General features: G+C 40.0%; 1 protein-coding gene across 2 annotated transcripts in view; it reads right to left on the bottom strand.

Moving 5' to 3' along the window:
- The window catches only part of FBN2 (fibrillin 2), a 289,154-nt gene that overhangs the window by 256,616 nt on the left and 17,454 nt on the right, over positions 1-15,084 (bottom strand). For both annotated transcript variants that reach the window (XM_089677738.1, XM_089677742.1), the window contains exons 2-4: positions 13,818-13,900; positions 9,752-9,850; positions 7,630-7,725 (exon numbers count right to left, since the gene is read on the bottom strand). In XM_089677738.1, coding sequence (XP_089533864.1) covers positions 7,630-7,725; positions 9,752-9,850; positions 13,818-13,900 — 278 coding nt within the window. The remainder of the gene's footprint in view (positions 1-7,629; positions 7,726-9,751; positions 9,851-13,817; positions 13,901-15,084) is intronic.

Below are 15,084 nucleotides of genomic sequence, written 5' to 3'. Positions count from 1 at the left end.
AACACACCATAAATGTTCTAGGTTCTGTTAAAGTGTTACTAAACCCAGGACCCTGCATTCACTATATCTGGTCTCCCACAGTACACAGAACATGGAACTGCAATTATTTTAGTAAATATAAACTGCTAAATACCTTTTTTCATCAGCAGTTAGAGCAGTCTTGTGACTTCTATCAGTGTTCAGCAGATAACTGGTTAAAGCTTGTAGGAGGAGTTTTCTTTCTGCTCTAGGAAGATGCAAAACCCCTGACCTCTGTCTGGACAATGCTGATTGGCCCTGTGTTGATCACATGCACTCTCCCAAGTACAAAAAACCCTTTCTAGCAACACACACTAGTGCAGAATGGCTACGGTTCAGTTTGTCTTATCAGGAGATAAGACATGGAAATTTGAACAAGAAGAGGAGCAGAGAAGTCAGAATAAAATGGCTTTTTTACAAAATGCAGTGGATTAACCTCTTAGGTTCCACAGTGAGTATAACAAGCATGCTTTACTGCATATACAGACTGATTTTACTGTTGTGGGTTTAGTAACACTTTAAGTAAGGTTATAAAGATTTACCATTGAAATCAATAGAGGGGACTGACAAGCATCAATGCCTCATGAAAGCAACATGCAGTTTCATTTTTAGTACAATACAACACAAAGCTACAGCTCCTGTGTGTACTGGACTGTGTGCTGCCATTGTAATATTCATGATAGGTGTTGAATGGCAGTTATGAGACTTTATGCAGGCACAGGGTATTGACGCACGTGTGAATGATCCTGAAGACAGAAAGTGTGTTAATAATAGGATTACTAAGTTAAAAATAAGGAAAAAAGTGTAAAAAAAGAAAACTAATGTAGCCACAACATCTAAGGCAGTGGTGGGCAACCTTTTTTTTCAACTGAGCCAAATCACGATTGAAATTTATTTTGAGAGCCACATTTTTAAAACTGAAAATACATCCCCCATATAGTAATTCATCCCCCATAGTAATTCATCTCCCATATAGTAATTCATCCCCCATATAGCAATTCATCCCCCATATAGTAATTCATCCCCCATAGTAATTCATCCCCCATAGTAATTCATCCCCCATATAGTAATTCATCCCCCATAGTAATTCATCACCCCTATAGTAATTCATCCCCCATATAGTAATTCATCCCCCATATAGTAATTCATCCCCCATAGTAATTCATCCCCCATAGTAATTAATCCCCCATATAGCAATTCATCCCCCATATAGTAATTAATCCTCCATAGTAATTCATCCCACATAGTAATTCATCCCCCATATAGTAATTCATCCCCCATAGTAATTCATCCCCCATATAGTAATTCATCCCCCATATAGCAATTCATCCCCCATATAGCAATTCATCCCCCATAGTAATTCATCCCCCATATAGTAATTCATCCCCCATATAGCAATTCATCCCCCATATAGCAATTCATCCCCCATAGTAATTCATCCCCCATATAGTAATTCATCCCCCATAGTAATTCATCCCCCATATAGTAATTCAACCCCCATAGTAATTAATCCCCCATATAGTAATTCATCCCCCATAGTAATTCATCCCCCATATAGTAATTCATCCCCCATATAGTAATTCATCCCCCATAGTAATTCATCTCCCATATAGTAATTCATCCCCCATATAGCAATTCATCCCCCATATAGTAATTCATCCCCAATAGTAATTCATCCCCCATAGTAATTCATCCCCCATATAGTAATTCATCCCCCATAGTAATTCATCCCCCCTATAGTAATTCATCCCCCATATAGTAATTCATCCCCCATATAGTAATTCATCCCCCATAGTAATTCATCCCCCATAGTAATTAATCCCCCATATAGCAATTCATCCCCCATATAGTAATTAATCCTCCATAGTAATTCATCCCACATAGTAATTCATCCCCCATATAGTAATTCATCCCCCATAGTAATTCATCCCCCATATAGTAATTCATCCCCCATATAGCAATTCATCCCCCATATAGCAATTCATCCCCCATAGTAATTCATCCCCCATATAGTAATTCATCCACCATATAGCAATTCATCCCCCATATAGTAATTCATCCCCCATAGTAATTCATCCCCCATATAGTAATTCATCCCCCATAGTAATTCATCCCCCATATAGTAATTCATCCCCCATAGTAATTCATCCCCCATATAGTAATTCATCCCCCATATAGTAATTCATCCCCCATAGTAATTCATCTCCCATATAGTAATTCATCCCCCATATAGCAATTCATCCCCCATATAGTAATTCATCCCCCATAGTAATTCATCCCCCATAGTAATTCATCCCCCATATAGTAATTCATCCCCCATAGTAATTCATCCCCCCTATAGTAATTCATCCCCCATATAGTAATTCATCCCCCATATAGTAATTCATCCCCCATAGTAATTCATCCCCCATAGTAATTAATCCCCCATATAGCAATTCATCCCCCATATAGTAATTAATCCTCCATAGTAATTCATTCCACATAGTAATTCATCCCCCATATAGTAATTCATCCCCCATAGTAATTCACCCCCCATATAGTAATTCATCCCCCATATAGCAATTCATCCCCCATATAGCAATTCATCCCCCATAGTAATTCATCCCCCATATAGTAATTCATCCCCCATATAGCAATTCATCCCCCATATAGTAATTCATCCCCCATAGTAATTCATCCCCCATATAGTAATTCATCCCCCATAGTAATTTATCCCCCATATAGTAATTCATCCCCCATAGTAATTCATCCCCCATATAGTAATTCATCCCCCATAGTAATTCATCCCCCATATAGTAATTCATCCCCCATATAGTAATTCATCCCCCATAGTAATTCATCCCCCATATAGTAATTCATCCCCCCTATAGTAATTCATTCCCCATAGTAATTCATCCCCCATATAGTAATTCATCCCCCATATAGTAATTCATCCCCCATAGTAATTCATCCCCCATATAGTAATTCATCCCCCATATAGTAATTCATCCCCCATAGTAATTCATCCCCCATAGTAATTCATCCCCCATATAGTAATACATCCCCCATATAGTAATTCATCCCCCATATAGTAATTCATCCCCCATAGTAATTCATCCCCCATATAGTAATTCATCCCCCATAGTAATTCATCCCCCATATAGTAATTCATCCCCCATATAGTAAGTCCCCCCTGTGTCAATTCACTTACCTTTGCTCCGCGCGTTCCTCTCGCCGTGTTCCCACGCCGTTCTGGTCTTCAGGGCGGACTGTGAGAGGAGAGGAGTTCGTCGCGCTGCCCCGCCTACATCCTGGCTGCCCCTGCCTACATCCTGACAGCTGCAGAGTCCTGACTTTTGGGGCGGCCGCCCGAGAGGAGGGAGGGGAGCAGCCGCCCGAGAGGAGGGAGGGGAGGGGGCGGCCGCCCGAGAGGAGGGAAGAGCCGCATTTAAGTTTGTAAAGAGCCGCATGTGGCTCGCGAGCCGCGGCATGCCGACCACTGATCTAGGGGCTAGTAAGCTGCAATATTGTTAATTGTTCTTTTTGAGTTTAGATACACTTGTCATGGTAAATTCTTCCTTTAATACACGAGTCACTAACCTGAGTATGCAGACTGTGTCTTCCTACTTTTCTGTGACATTACTGATCTGAATTACTGTTTCAGTCAGTATTTCAAAGTACAAAAGGCACAGATTCAGCATAACAGCCAGGCAAATAGTATTTACCCATGTATTCTTCACGACAGGTTGTCTTTATTCACTATAATACATGTTACTAACTCTGTGCATCTTTCAGCACAAACTTAGCTGGAAATGGTAAAGATTCAAAATAAGACCGCACACATCCCTAAAAACACTGACTGGAATAAGCCTGTGCTCGCCCTGGTGGGTAGGCACTAATCCTAACAAGCTGTGCAATGAAATCTGACAGCTTTGCTTTTGGGCATTGGATTTTGCCCAGCTCTCCACAGTAAATGGCTGTTTGGGCTCGCTAAATGAACAATGTAATTTTGGCTAGGTGGTCAAATTTCTCAATCATCTATTTTCTTATGACATTTTTTGAGAAATATATTTTTTTTGCAAAAAAAAAAGTTTTACATAATGCAGCCTGGGCCCAAGTTCCATAAAATAAAATGTGTGCAACGGATAACCCTTGCTGTGCACACGTTGCCTATCCAAGATCAACAACAAAGAGTAACCACAATCTGTCTACTGCTGCCTACACCCAAGGACACCCACAGTGCAATTTGTAAAGGGAATGTATAGTGGTTTGTATATACTTAGGTTTTTTTGCACTAATAATATTTTAATCAGGTAACGTATGCATATTAATATTTTATTCTCATATCCAGCCAGCAGGTGGAGTTTAATGCTTATTTTCACCTTTTCCTGTTTACCTTACCACCTACTATTAAACGTGTTTTGTTTACAGAGCTCAGTGACTCAAGTTGAAATTTACACTCCAAGCAAATAAAATAAAAGCAATAACTCTCCTCACTACTCCATACACATCTGTTCTCAAGGCCTCATGCTTTTGAACAGAGAGGCAGTGTCAAGCATTAAAGTGGAACTTTAGCCAGAAAATGTCCTGCTAGATCACGTCAGGCTGATCCTTTTTGCGGATATAGCTATGTAAAACATTAAAAATAAGTCCCTATACTGTTTAAAATCCAGTAATACACTGTCTCACCCTGCTCTGCACATGCTCAGTTGCTCTATTTTTCAGCACTGTGCCTAAAATGTAGAGGCTGATCTGCTGAAAGCCTAAAGATTTACTGATGCTCAGTTGTTCTGGGCTTCAGCAAAATGGCAGCCTCAGGCAAGAACAAACAGGAACAATGCTGGAGGCAATTTACAGCACACAATAACTTTGGTAGCATAATTATTAATGTGGAATGTACGTTCCCTGCTAAAGAACATTATAGTTGTAATGGGTAAAGCTCCACTTTAAGGCTCAGTTCACACTAACTTTGTCAGCAGGCGTCAGACAGGCATTTGGGAAGCATTTTTAATGCTTCTCAAACGCCTATGAAAATTCTGCACATGGCAGCACACAGTGCTGTTCACACTGAAGCATTAGCGCGAAGCAAAACTGACGCCTCGTGACGAGTCAGGAGGAGTTGAAGCCTCCCATTCAAGTCTATGGTGCCTGTCATGTTTCACATGACTGTTATATGCCTTTATGTTTTCTCTGCAATTTGTCTCTGCTCCTCCCTTTCCTCTGGTTTAGTTAATGCTGTATAGATAGCCCACCCTTTTTCCCAGAAATGCATTGCAGCTTCTAGCCTCATGTCATGAAGCAGGTCACATTATGATCTTTTGACCTATCAGATGTTCATTGTTGTAAGATTCTCTCTCTAAGATTATGGAATAAACTTCACAAGAACTACAAGATGTCTTCTGTATTCAGTCACTGCCTGTGATATTCAACTAAGATTGGATTTATTGCTATCTCATCACAACTGTAAGTTACAGAGATCACACTTTCAATGCTTAGATTGGAGAGACAGAACAGTGCCTGGCAGGCGTTTGCGGTGCAGTTGCTAGGCGGTTGCGGAGCGTTAATACCATTTAACTTCATTATAGGCATTTGTGGTGCGGTTTTAACACTTGGCAAATGCCTATCAATCGTCTCAACACCATGCACAGGGCGTTTAGGGAGCGGTTGGGGAGCGTTAAAAACGCTTCCCAAACGCTTGCCTAACGCCTGTCAAATGCTGTAGGGGCGTGTGTCAAGAGTTAGAAATAAAGTCAAGTGTGAACAAGCCCTAAATGTGTATTAAAAAAACAAACTTTGTGAGTGTGAGTGATATGAGTACAAAGTGATATATTAGACAGAACGGCAGGACAGTCACAAGACTTGAACAGAGGAAAGTTAACCTGTTGCTTTTTAATTAACCTCCCTGACGGTATTCCAGAGTGTAGTTCGGGGTAAAATTTCAGTAGCGCAAGCGGTAACCTTGAGCTACACTCGGGCTTACCATGCGGCGTTGCTCAGGGATTCCCTGCAGCGCTTACCTTGTCCTTCGCTCCTGCGATGTGTCCCCTGCAGCATCCCCGGCCATCTCCTCCGGCCGACGCCGGTATTTGGCTTCCGTGTTCCGATCCCTGTGACATCGGGACGTACGGGGGGCCGGAACCGGCGGCTAATTTGAATGTTGTAAAAAATTTCATTTTTTTGTAAACGATTATTACATAGTAAAACATTGCTGTTTCAAAGCATTTCACATACATTTTGTCCCTAGTGCTTTGTCCTGTGCCCTGCCTGCATTTTGACTGTTCTTTCTGCCTGGAAACTGGGAAAAGTCCATGGCGTCCAAAAAGCGTCCCTTTAGGTCAAAATTGGTTTTAGACCAGCTAGAGAACAGCAATAGTAAATCAGAACCAGTTGCAGAATTGAGTGATAATGATTTGTGGGGAAATTCGTCATCAGGCACTGAAAACGATTCTGCGACTTTGCTCAGCGATGTGTGAACTTGCCGCTATATTTCAAATTTCAGTGTTTTTGGTTTGATTATATTATTGAATTAAATTTATATTATATTATTATTTTTTATGATTATTTATTAAAATATAATTTATGATTTTGTGTTTCAAGTTTTATCATATCCGGAATGTTTACTAGACTCTTGTTCGGACAGATTTCAGTGAGTTATTCCTAAAAATGACAGGCCTACAATAAAAATACTACATATTTCCATGCAAAATAATGGTACCGCTTTCAGCACCAAAAATCTGAAATAATCATACCGCCAGGGAGGTTAAAGACTAATGTTTCTTTGAGTCAGAGCTCACAAAGCTGCAAACAAAACAGTGTTTTTTTATGCACCTACTCTGTAGCCAATATTTTATTATGTAGCTGTTATCTACATTTATTTTTTGCAAAGACACAGCTGCTGTCTAATAAACGTTTAATAAAAAATATATCTTGTTTTATATTTTTGGGGAATAGATAAGGTTTCCATTCACTTTATGTCCAGTAGACACAACAGGAAAAAATATCTATCCAAATCAATCAAATTCTTTTTTAAACAGTTGTCCTTGCTAGAAGATTTACCTTATTTCTGTTCTGGTGACAACTCAAAATACTGGATTTTCCTCACTTTCAGTTCTGCTGACAGTGATCACCAAAACAAACAGAGTGCATAAATCACCCCAGTGGGGAAGTACATTAATAGTATTGTAATATACCAGTGTTCACGTCAAGCAACCAATCATTTCAAAAAGCTCTGTCTTTCTGTCTTCAAAAAGGTTAATGCACATTTATACATGGGAACTAAGGTTCACTTCACTACTTTTCATTGCTTTTTATCTCATGTCACAATTTACTAAAGCAGTTTTGATATGGTCAAGGGTAAAACTATAGATGACTGGGCCTCATGACGAAATCATTATACTCCTCACAAGGTCTTCAACTCTCATTTGAAAGTAATGGCAGTACAGAGATTACTATTATACAAAATATACAAATATTACATATACACATAACTAATACTTTTGCTACCCAGATAATGTCATGATTCATAGAGACTCTAGAAAGTTTCCTTTCGTGCTGTCTAAAGGTCTGCTATGACTATTGTTATATCCTCAGTCAAGGGCCCTTTTGGGAATGGCATTTAGGAAGCATACTTACGTTGACCACAGTGTGCTCCAGAATAACCCTTTGGACATCGACAATGATCCTCTACACATGTTCCCCCATTCATGCATCGGATGCCACACTGAGGGACTGTAAAAGTAAATCAATAGTTACATTATCTTAGAAGAGCTCTATGTGCAATATATGCAAAATCTGTGATGCTGTGAATTCAGTTTGTTTAATTTAGGATGGAATTTACTAAGGTACATAGAGTGGCAAGAGCCTGTATTTCCTTCAATCAACCAATTATATATGTTCAATATACAATATCTAAAGTAAAAACGTTTTTTTCATTGTACACTGAGTAAGAAATAGGTAAAACCTATGTCAGTTTTTTCAATATGTGTGCCATTGCTGAGATTTCCTATGTGGAGGGTTTGACTTTCTTGTTTGAAAGGTATACTTGCTTAAGTGTTTTCAGTGGTAACTGGTAAAGAGAAAGTAATTGAAGCACAAATATAGCCCAACTCCAAGTTAAATATTTCTTTTTGTTTTAAATATACTGAGCAAGAGTCAGTACTTCTGTCAAGTTTTTATTGCTTTCTGTGTCCTCATGGGGGAGATCTAAGCTCACTTCCTGTCCCAGAGACACCAGGATAAGAAATTACAGGATAGACATGTCACCAGGAAGGTAAGACACAGAAAGCAATAAAACCCTGACAGGTCTAACCTTACTGCATTCTAATAAATTAATATGTTTTTGTTGCTGTCCCTATCAGATGGATATCCCATCACTTACTGGTCCTGTGATGACCTGTCACTTGGATAGGAAATTATGTTAAATCTGGTAAATCAGACAGGGAACGCTTAAAAATGCTTCAGCCACTTGCTATGAGGGCACTCATGCAAGCACACTCTCAACCTGGGCTGTGTGTGTGTCTATAGACAAACACAGCATTGCTCGGCCCACCTCGTGCTCTCTCCTCACAGGATATGATTGACAGCAATGGTAACCATTAGCTCACGGTGCTGTCAGCTGAGCCTGTGAGTCCAGGAAGAGTGGAGAAGAGCTACTGCAGACTGGACAGCTTTGGATCAATAAAGTGTTTGAGAGGTGGGGGGGTGTAGTGGGGATGCTGCTATGAAAAGGATTTTTACATTAATGCATTAAGATAAAAAGAAAGTTTTGCCTTTACAACCACTTTTGGTGATAGGTCTAACCATCTAGTTCAGTGGTTGCCAACGTACTATATAAGGGGCCTTAAATGGAGCCCCTAATATCTCTAGAGCCACATACAGTATACAATATTTATTATATGTAATGCTACAGAAGACTGTCATAGACTGAAGACTTACTAGAGGAAATGGTCAAAAACTGTTGTACAGGAGTTAATGGATACTGAAATCATGATGTAGGGCACAGCCAGTGCTAGGAAAATATTACATAAACAGCTAGAGATTACTGTTATTAAAGGCCTCTTTACAAATCAATGCTACCTGTAGGGATTGCTGAGGGCTGCTGATTGCAAGTGGCTCTTGGGCTGCAGGTTGCGCACCAGGGATCTTGATATATATTTCTGAGAACTTGACATAGTTTTTATAAAGCAACATAATGAGGTGATTTACAAAAACTGGAGAGTGCAAAATCTTGTGCAGCTGTGCATGGTAGCCAATTGGCTTCTAACTTCAGCTTGTTCAATTAAACTTTGACAAAAAAAACCTGGAAGCTGATTGGATTCTATGCAGAACTGCACCAGATTTTGCATGCTCCAGTTTTAGTAAATCAACCTCAATGTGTCTTTGGCTTAGCTTCAGAGACATCATACTAAGACTTTATTTTCCAAAAAATATGATCCGTTGGCACAATCATCTGAAATCGACATGACTCTAAAAAAAATAGCAGTGATAGGTGTTATATTAAAACAGGTATTCTAGTTATTTTCAGCTAATGATATTTTTCAAATTATAGTCAACGTTATGCTTTGGTTAAAACATTGTAAATTGAGCTTATTATGCTTAAATTGCCATTGGCCTATTTCCTAACACCACTGTTATGCTAAAAACAACGTAAATAAAGGAAATGCATGTCCAACAACTGGCAGTTAGGGTAAAGATAAGGCCTGGGACCTGAAGATTTGATGTCTCAAAATGTTGGTGTTTTGTTACTAATACTCACCGTTTTTTGATACGCAGTTGGGAGCTACTTGTCCATTAGTGCAAGTACACATGTTTGGACGGGAACAGAATCCATCACCACAGCTGTTTCTACAAATTGCTACACACAGAAAAAAAAGAGCATTAATGTTTATTGTCTAATCACCAAATATAATTATCAATTATGTATTAGTATAAAAGGTAAAAATGGAAACGAATTGTATATATTAACATGTATTCCTAAAACCTTAGGTTTTATGTGAACCCTGCAAGAAAGAAGAATAGTGCATATGTATTAGAGATAAGCAACATGGCACTGCTTATCTTATGAAAAAGATAGCACACATACAGTATGTCAGTTCACTATACAGGATGAACCGATTTCTTGTTAATCATAGATTCAAGCAATGCACAATGTTTTGGGCCAATCTTCTTCTTTTGGCACAAATTGATATGCAATGTATTGCTTAAATCTGTGATTTGGTAATAAATAGGTTATTCTCGTATTGTGAACTGACATTTGTGGACCATCTTTTTCATGGTGTATGCAGCTTAGAATTTGAAGCCTCACAGCATCAAATGAATATGGGCACTGAACTACACTGCCCAAAAAATTAAAGGAACACTTTTTAATCAGAGTATAGCATCAAGTCAATTAAACTCCTGGGATACGGTCAGTTAAGTAGCAGAGGGGGTTGTTAATCAGTGTCAGCTGCTTTGGTGTTAATGAAATTAACAACAGGTGCACTAGATAGGCAACAATGAGACAACCCTCAAAACAGGAATGATTTTACAGGTGGAGGCCACTGATATTTTTTCCCTGCTCAATTTTCTGACTGTTTTTCACTAGTTTTACATTTAGCTAGGGTCAGTGTCACTACTGGTAGCATGAGGTGCTACCTGGACCCTACATAGGTTGCATAGGCAGTCCAACTCCTCATATGTACCATTGCCAAAAGGTTTGCTGTGCTCACAGCACAGTCTCAAGAGCATGGAGGAGATTCCAGGAGACAGGCAGTTACTCTAGGAGAGCTGGATAGGGCCATAGAAGGCCCCTAACCCATCAGCAGGACCAGTATCTGCTCCTTTGTGGAAGGAGGAACAGGATGAGCACTGCCAGAGCCCTACACAATGACCTCCAGCAGGCCCCTGGTGTGAGTGTTTCTGACCAACCAATCAGAAACAGACTTCATGAGGGTGACCTGAGGGCCTGACATCCTCTAGTGGGCCCTGTACTCACTACTCGGCACCATAGAGCTCAACTGACATTTGCCATTGAACACCAGAATTGGCAGATCTGTGCTTTTCACAGCTAAGAGCAGGTTCACCCTAAGCACATGTGACAGACATGAAAGGGTCTGGAGAAGCCATGGAGAATGTTATGCTGCCTGTAACATCTTTCAGCATGACCATTTTGATGGTGGGTCAGTGATGGTCTGGGGAGGCATATCCATGGAGGGACGCACAGACCTCTACAGGCTAGACAATGGCACTCTGATGGCCATTAGGTATCGGGATGAATTCCTTGGACCTATTGTAAGACCCTACGCTGGTGCAGTGGGTCCTGGGTTCCTCCTGGTGCATGACAATGCCCGGCCTCATGTGGCAAGAGTATGCAGGCAGTTCCTGGAGGATGAAGGAATTGATATCATTAAATGGCCCCCACGCTCTCCTAACCTAACTCTAGTAGAACACCTACGGGATATCATGTTTTGGTCCATCTGACGCTGCCAGGTTGCACCTCAGACTGCCCAGGAGCTCATTGATGCCCTGGTCCAGATCTGGGAGTAAATACCCCAAGACGCCATCCATCATCTCATTAAGAGCATGCCCCGACATTGTCAGGCATGCATACAAGCATGTGGGGGCCATGCAAACTACTGAGTACCATTTTGAGTTGCTGCAATGAAATTTCAGCAAAATGGACTAGCCTGCTGCATAATTTTTTCACTTTGATTTCAGTCCTCTGTAGGTTGAGAATTTTCATTTCCATCAAATGATGGGGCATCCTTACATTCCTAACACATTACCCAGTCCATATCAGTATAGATATCCAGCATGATATTTTTCCCCATTGAGATCTGATGTGTTTTCAGAGTGTTCCTTTAATTTTTTTGAGCAGTGTATTATTGCAGCACATTGCATATGAGTAACTACAGTATATGGACTAATACATATACTACCATGTTACAAATCTGTGAGGTCTAGTGTTTAAGTAATTGTGAAGTTGCTGTGACTTCCACTAACATTAGTGATTCAGTTGCCTTTTACTAAGTGTGGCCAGGTGCTGACTGACAGGCATGAAAATTTGCAGTGACGATGCTTATAGTTACGCCCCCTGCAACATTTTTTCATGTAGTGCAAACAGGCACAGCCTATGTGAGAGTGGCAACTCTGCTCTTTATTCAGCAGCAGTGCAGCATCACTGCCAATCCATCACAAGAATGTGCATTAGATGGATTTCAACACTAGATGCATTTATAACCACTTGCTAACTAGCTACATACCAGTACATCGCTGGACTTCAAGTGGGTATTCTGGCTGCAGGCATCATCACGGTACTGTTTTTTTTAGAGCCGACAGTCACCTCTCTTGTAAAAGCAATTCTAGCGGCTAACTAGCCGCTAGATCGCTTTTACAAGTAGCAGCTATCTCAGGCAGTCCTGTTCCACTGGGACACCCGATCAACCAGCCAGTGCTTTTGCTGGCTGATAATAGAGGAGAACAAAGACCGGAACTGCTCTGTTCACCTCTATGATAAAAGAAAATGGAAGCGACGAGCATTCATCACTTTCAGTTTCTCTAGATGTAAACGGAGCCATTTTTAAAAATTAAAAGCATTTGATCACACCGATGTTGGTGTGATCAAATGTTCTTAAGGGCAAAGGAGGGATCTGGTACCTGTCACTGAATAATGATGTCACAAGGGATGTTTACATTCCCTGTGACAGCAATAAAAGTAATAAAAAAAAATTTAAGTGGCAGTGTAAAAATTAAAAATAAATCATTTTAAAAAATTAAAGCGCCCCTGTCCCCCTTTGCTCACACATAAAGGAGAGCTCACTCGTTGGTCCCACATGCATGCAAACAGTGATCATCCCACACATGTGAAGTATCACCACGAAGGCCAGATCATGGCAAGTAATTCTAGTACCAGACCTCTTGTGTAAGTCTAAAATGGTAACCTGTAAAGGCTTTTAAAGCTTCGCCTATGGATAGTAACATTTACGTCGTTTGTTGCCATTGCATGGGCGTGCACATTTTTAAAGCATGATATGTTTGATATTATTATTATTATACAGGATTTATATAGTGGCAACAGTTTTCGCAGCGCTTTACAATCTAAGGGAGACAGTACAATTACTATTTAATCAGCATAACATCATCTTTTATATTTTACAAAAATGGGGTTATGTATTCTCCTTTATTTACATAAAAATTCATATTTTTTAAAAAAATTCTAATTTTTTGATGGGAGGCCATAGTTCTATTTTAAAGAACAAGTACAGCCAAAGCTGTTTTGGCTGTACTTCTCCTTTGGATAATAGGAGTGCAGTTCATTCTGTGACCTGTTTTCAGCTGACAGGTAGCTGAAGCCCACTGTCTGCTGACATCATTCAGCAAGTCCAGGCTGGGGAAAGATCCTGAAGTGGCACCTGGCTCAGCCTGTCAGTCATCTGCTGAGAGCCTGAGTCAGCCGCTCCCTCCCCCTCCACAGCCCAATACTCCAGTGAGCCCGGGGGGGTGGATGGTGGGGCAGAGCATACAGCGATAACTGACAGTCACCGTCCTCTGCTCATAGCGGCAGTGAGAACCGCAATCAGCGGTCATGTGATCGCTGAGTTCTCACATTTAGAGCCGGCAGCATGGGACCGATGCTGCATCCAGCTAGGTAAGTATGATTTGAAGATAAAAAAAATCCCATACTTCTCTTCTAATGATCACTGACTGATGTGCCTGTGTTACATAGGGTTTACAATTTTAATCACATCTGAATTCCAGAATGACCAGGGGAGAAACAGAACTATGATCCCACAAGTGAGTTTGATTATTAACCAGAGGAGCAGAACAGTAAAACAGACACTTACGGACAATGCACTGATTTCCTCCAGGGAGCGTTTTCCATCCAGGGCAGCAATAAGAATGGAATCTAGATCCGCACACATTTGGCCTTTTAAAAACAGTGATGACAATGATAACGTCAATTGCATGCATTAAAACAGATGTATGTAAAAAATATTTATGTATCTTAGGGCAATTCCATTAGAGTTGTAGAAAGGTGTGTGTGGAATGTGATTTTTTTGTTAAAGAAAAATTCTGGCCTATAAAAAGCTATAATGTAAAGTCCCACAATGCTTCGGAGAGCATAAATGTAGGTGGGAAAATCAGGCACAGACACATATTTAACTTCTCAGCATTGCACAACCTTACCATATGCTGCTTCTGTCTACTGTTACCTCTGTTGACATTTTGGAAGATGAACAAAAAATGTACAGGAGTATCCACTTCCTTAAAGTACCCCCTACATAACAGACCTATGGAGGTTGCAATTGCTAACTTCACCTTCAGAAAATTCTAGTTTCCCAGCAGTCATTCTAAGCCTCTTGCTTTAAAATGTGGGTCACTGAACAAAAAAACAACAACTTTTGGATCATCTGTATACTTGTTTGGACCAGTGACTCAGACAGCATTAAAGGTTTTAAAGCCGGTAGGTCAACCATACAACTATCATTTTCAGAAGAAATTACATCCCTATGTTCCTCTCCTAACACGTTTATTTTAAAGAGTCACTAAAATTGCAGGATCGCTGATAAAGCATTTTTATTACTGAATATTTTTATTAAATTAATAATGATGGATAAATATAAACACATTTCAAGATATTGCCAGAACAGATGTTGTTTAAAATTAAGGTGGAAGATTGGTGAGCAATGTTACAACACACAGCTGCCTTTCTGCCTAGTACTCCAAAGGAAAACCGCTTTTTTAATTAAACATTGCAACAAAACTAAGGCACAGACATCCTGCACGCCAGATATTGTATTAAAGACACTAGCAAATCCGTACCCTTTGTGAATAATAAGGATGTGTTTGGTGACTGATATGGTGGCAATGGATTGTAGCAGGGTATATCCACCTGACCTCAGGAAAATTTACCCCCCTTTATGGCCAGGCCATTTTTTGCTTTTTGGCACTGCGTTACTTTAACTGAAAATTGCATGGTCATGCAACGCTGTACACAAATAATATTTATATAATTTTTTTTCACACAAATAGAGATTTCTTTTGGTGGTATTTGATCACCAATGGGGTTTTTATTTGTTATGCTATAAATGAAAAAAGACCAAAAATAAT

The sequence above is a fragment of the Staurois parvus genome, unplaced genomic scaffold (assembly GCF_062004578.1).
Source record: "Staurois parvus isolate SC_StPar_1 unplaced genomic scaffold, SC_StPar_1.0 ptg000014l, whole genome shotgun sequence".
Classification (NCBI taxonomy): domain Eukaryota; kingdom Metazoa; phylum Chordata; class Amphibia; order Anura; family Ranidae; genus Staurois; species Staurois parvus.
This window is presented reverse-complemented; position numbering and strand designations above follow the sequence as displayed.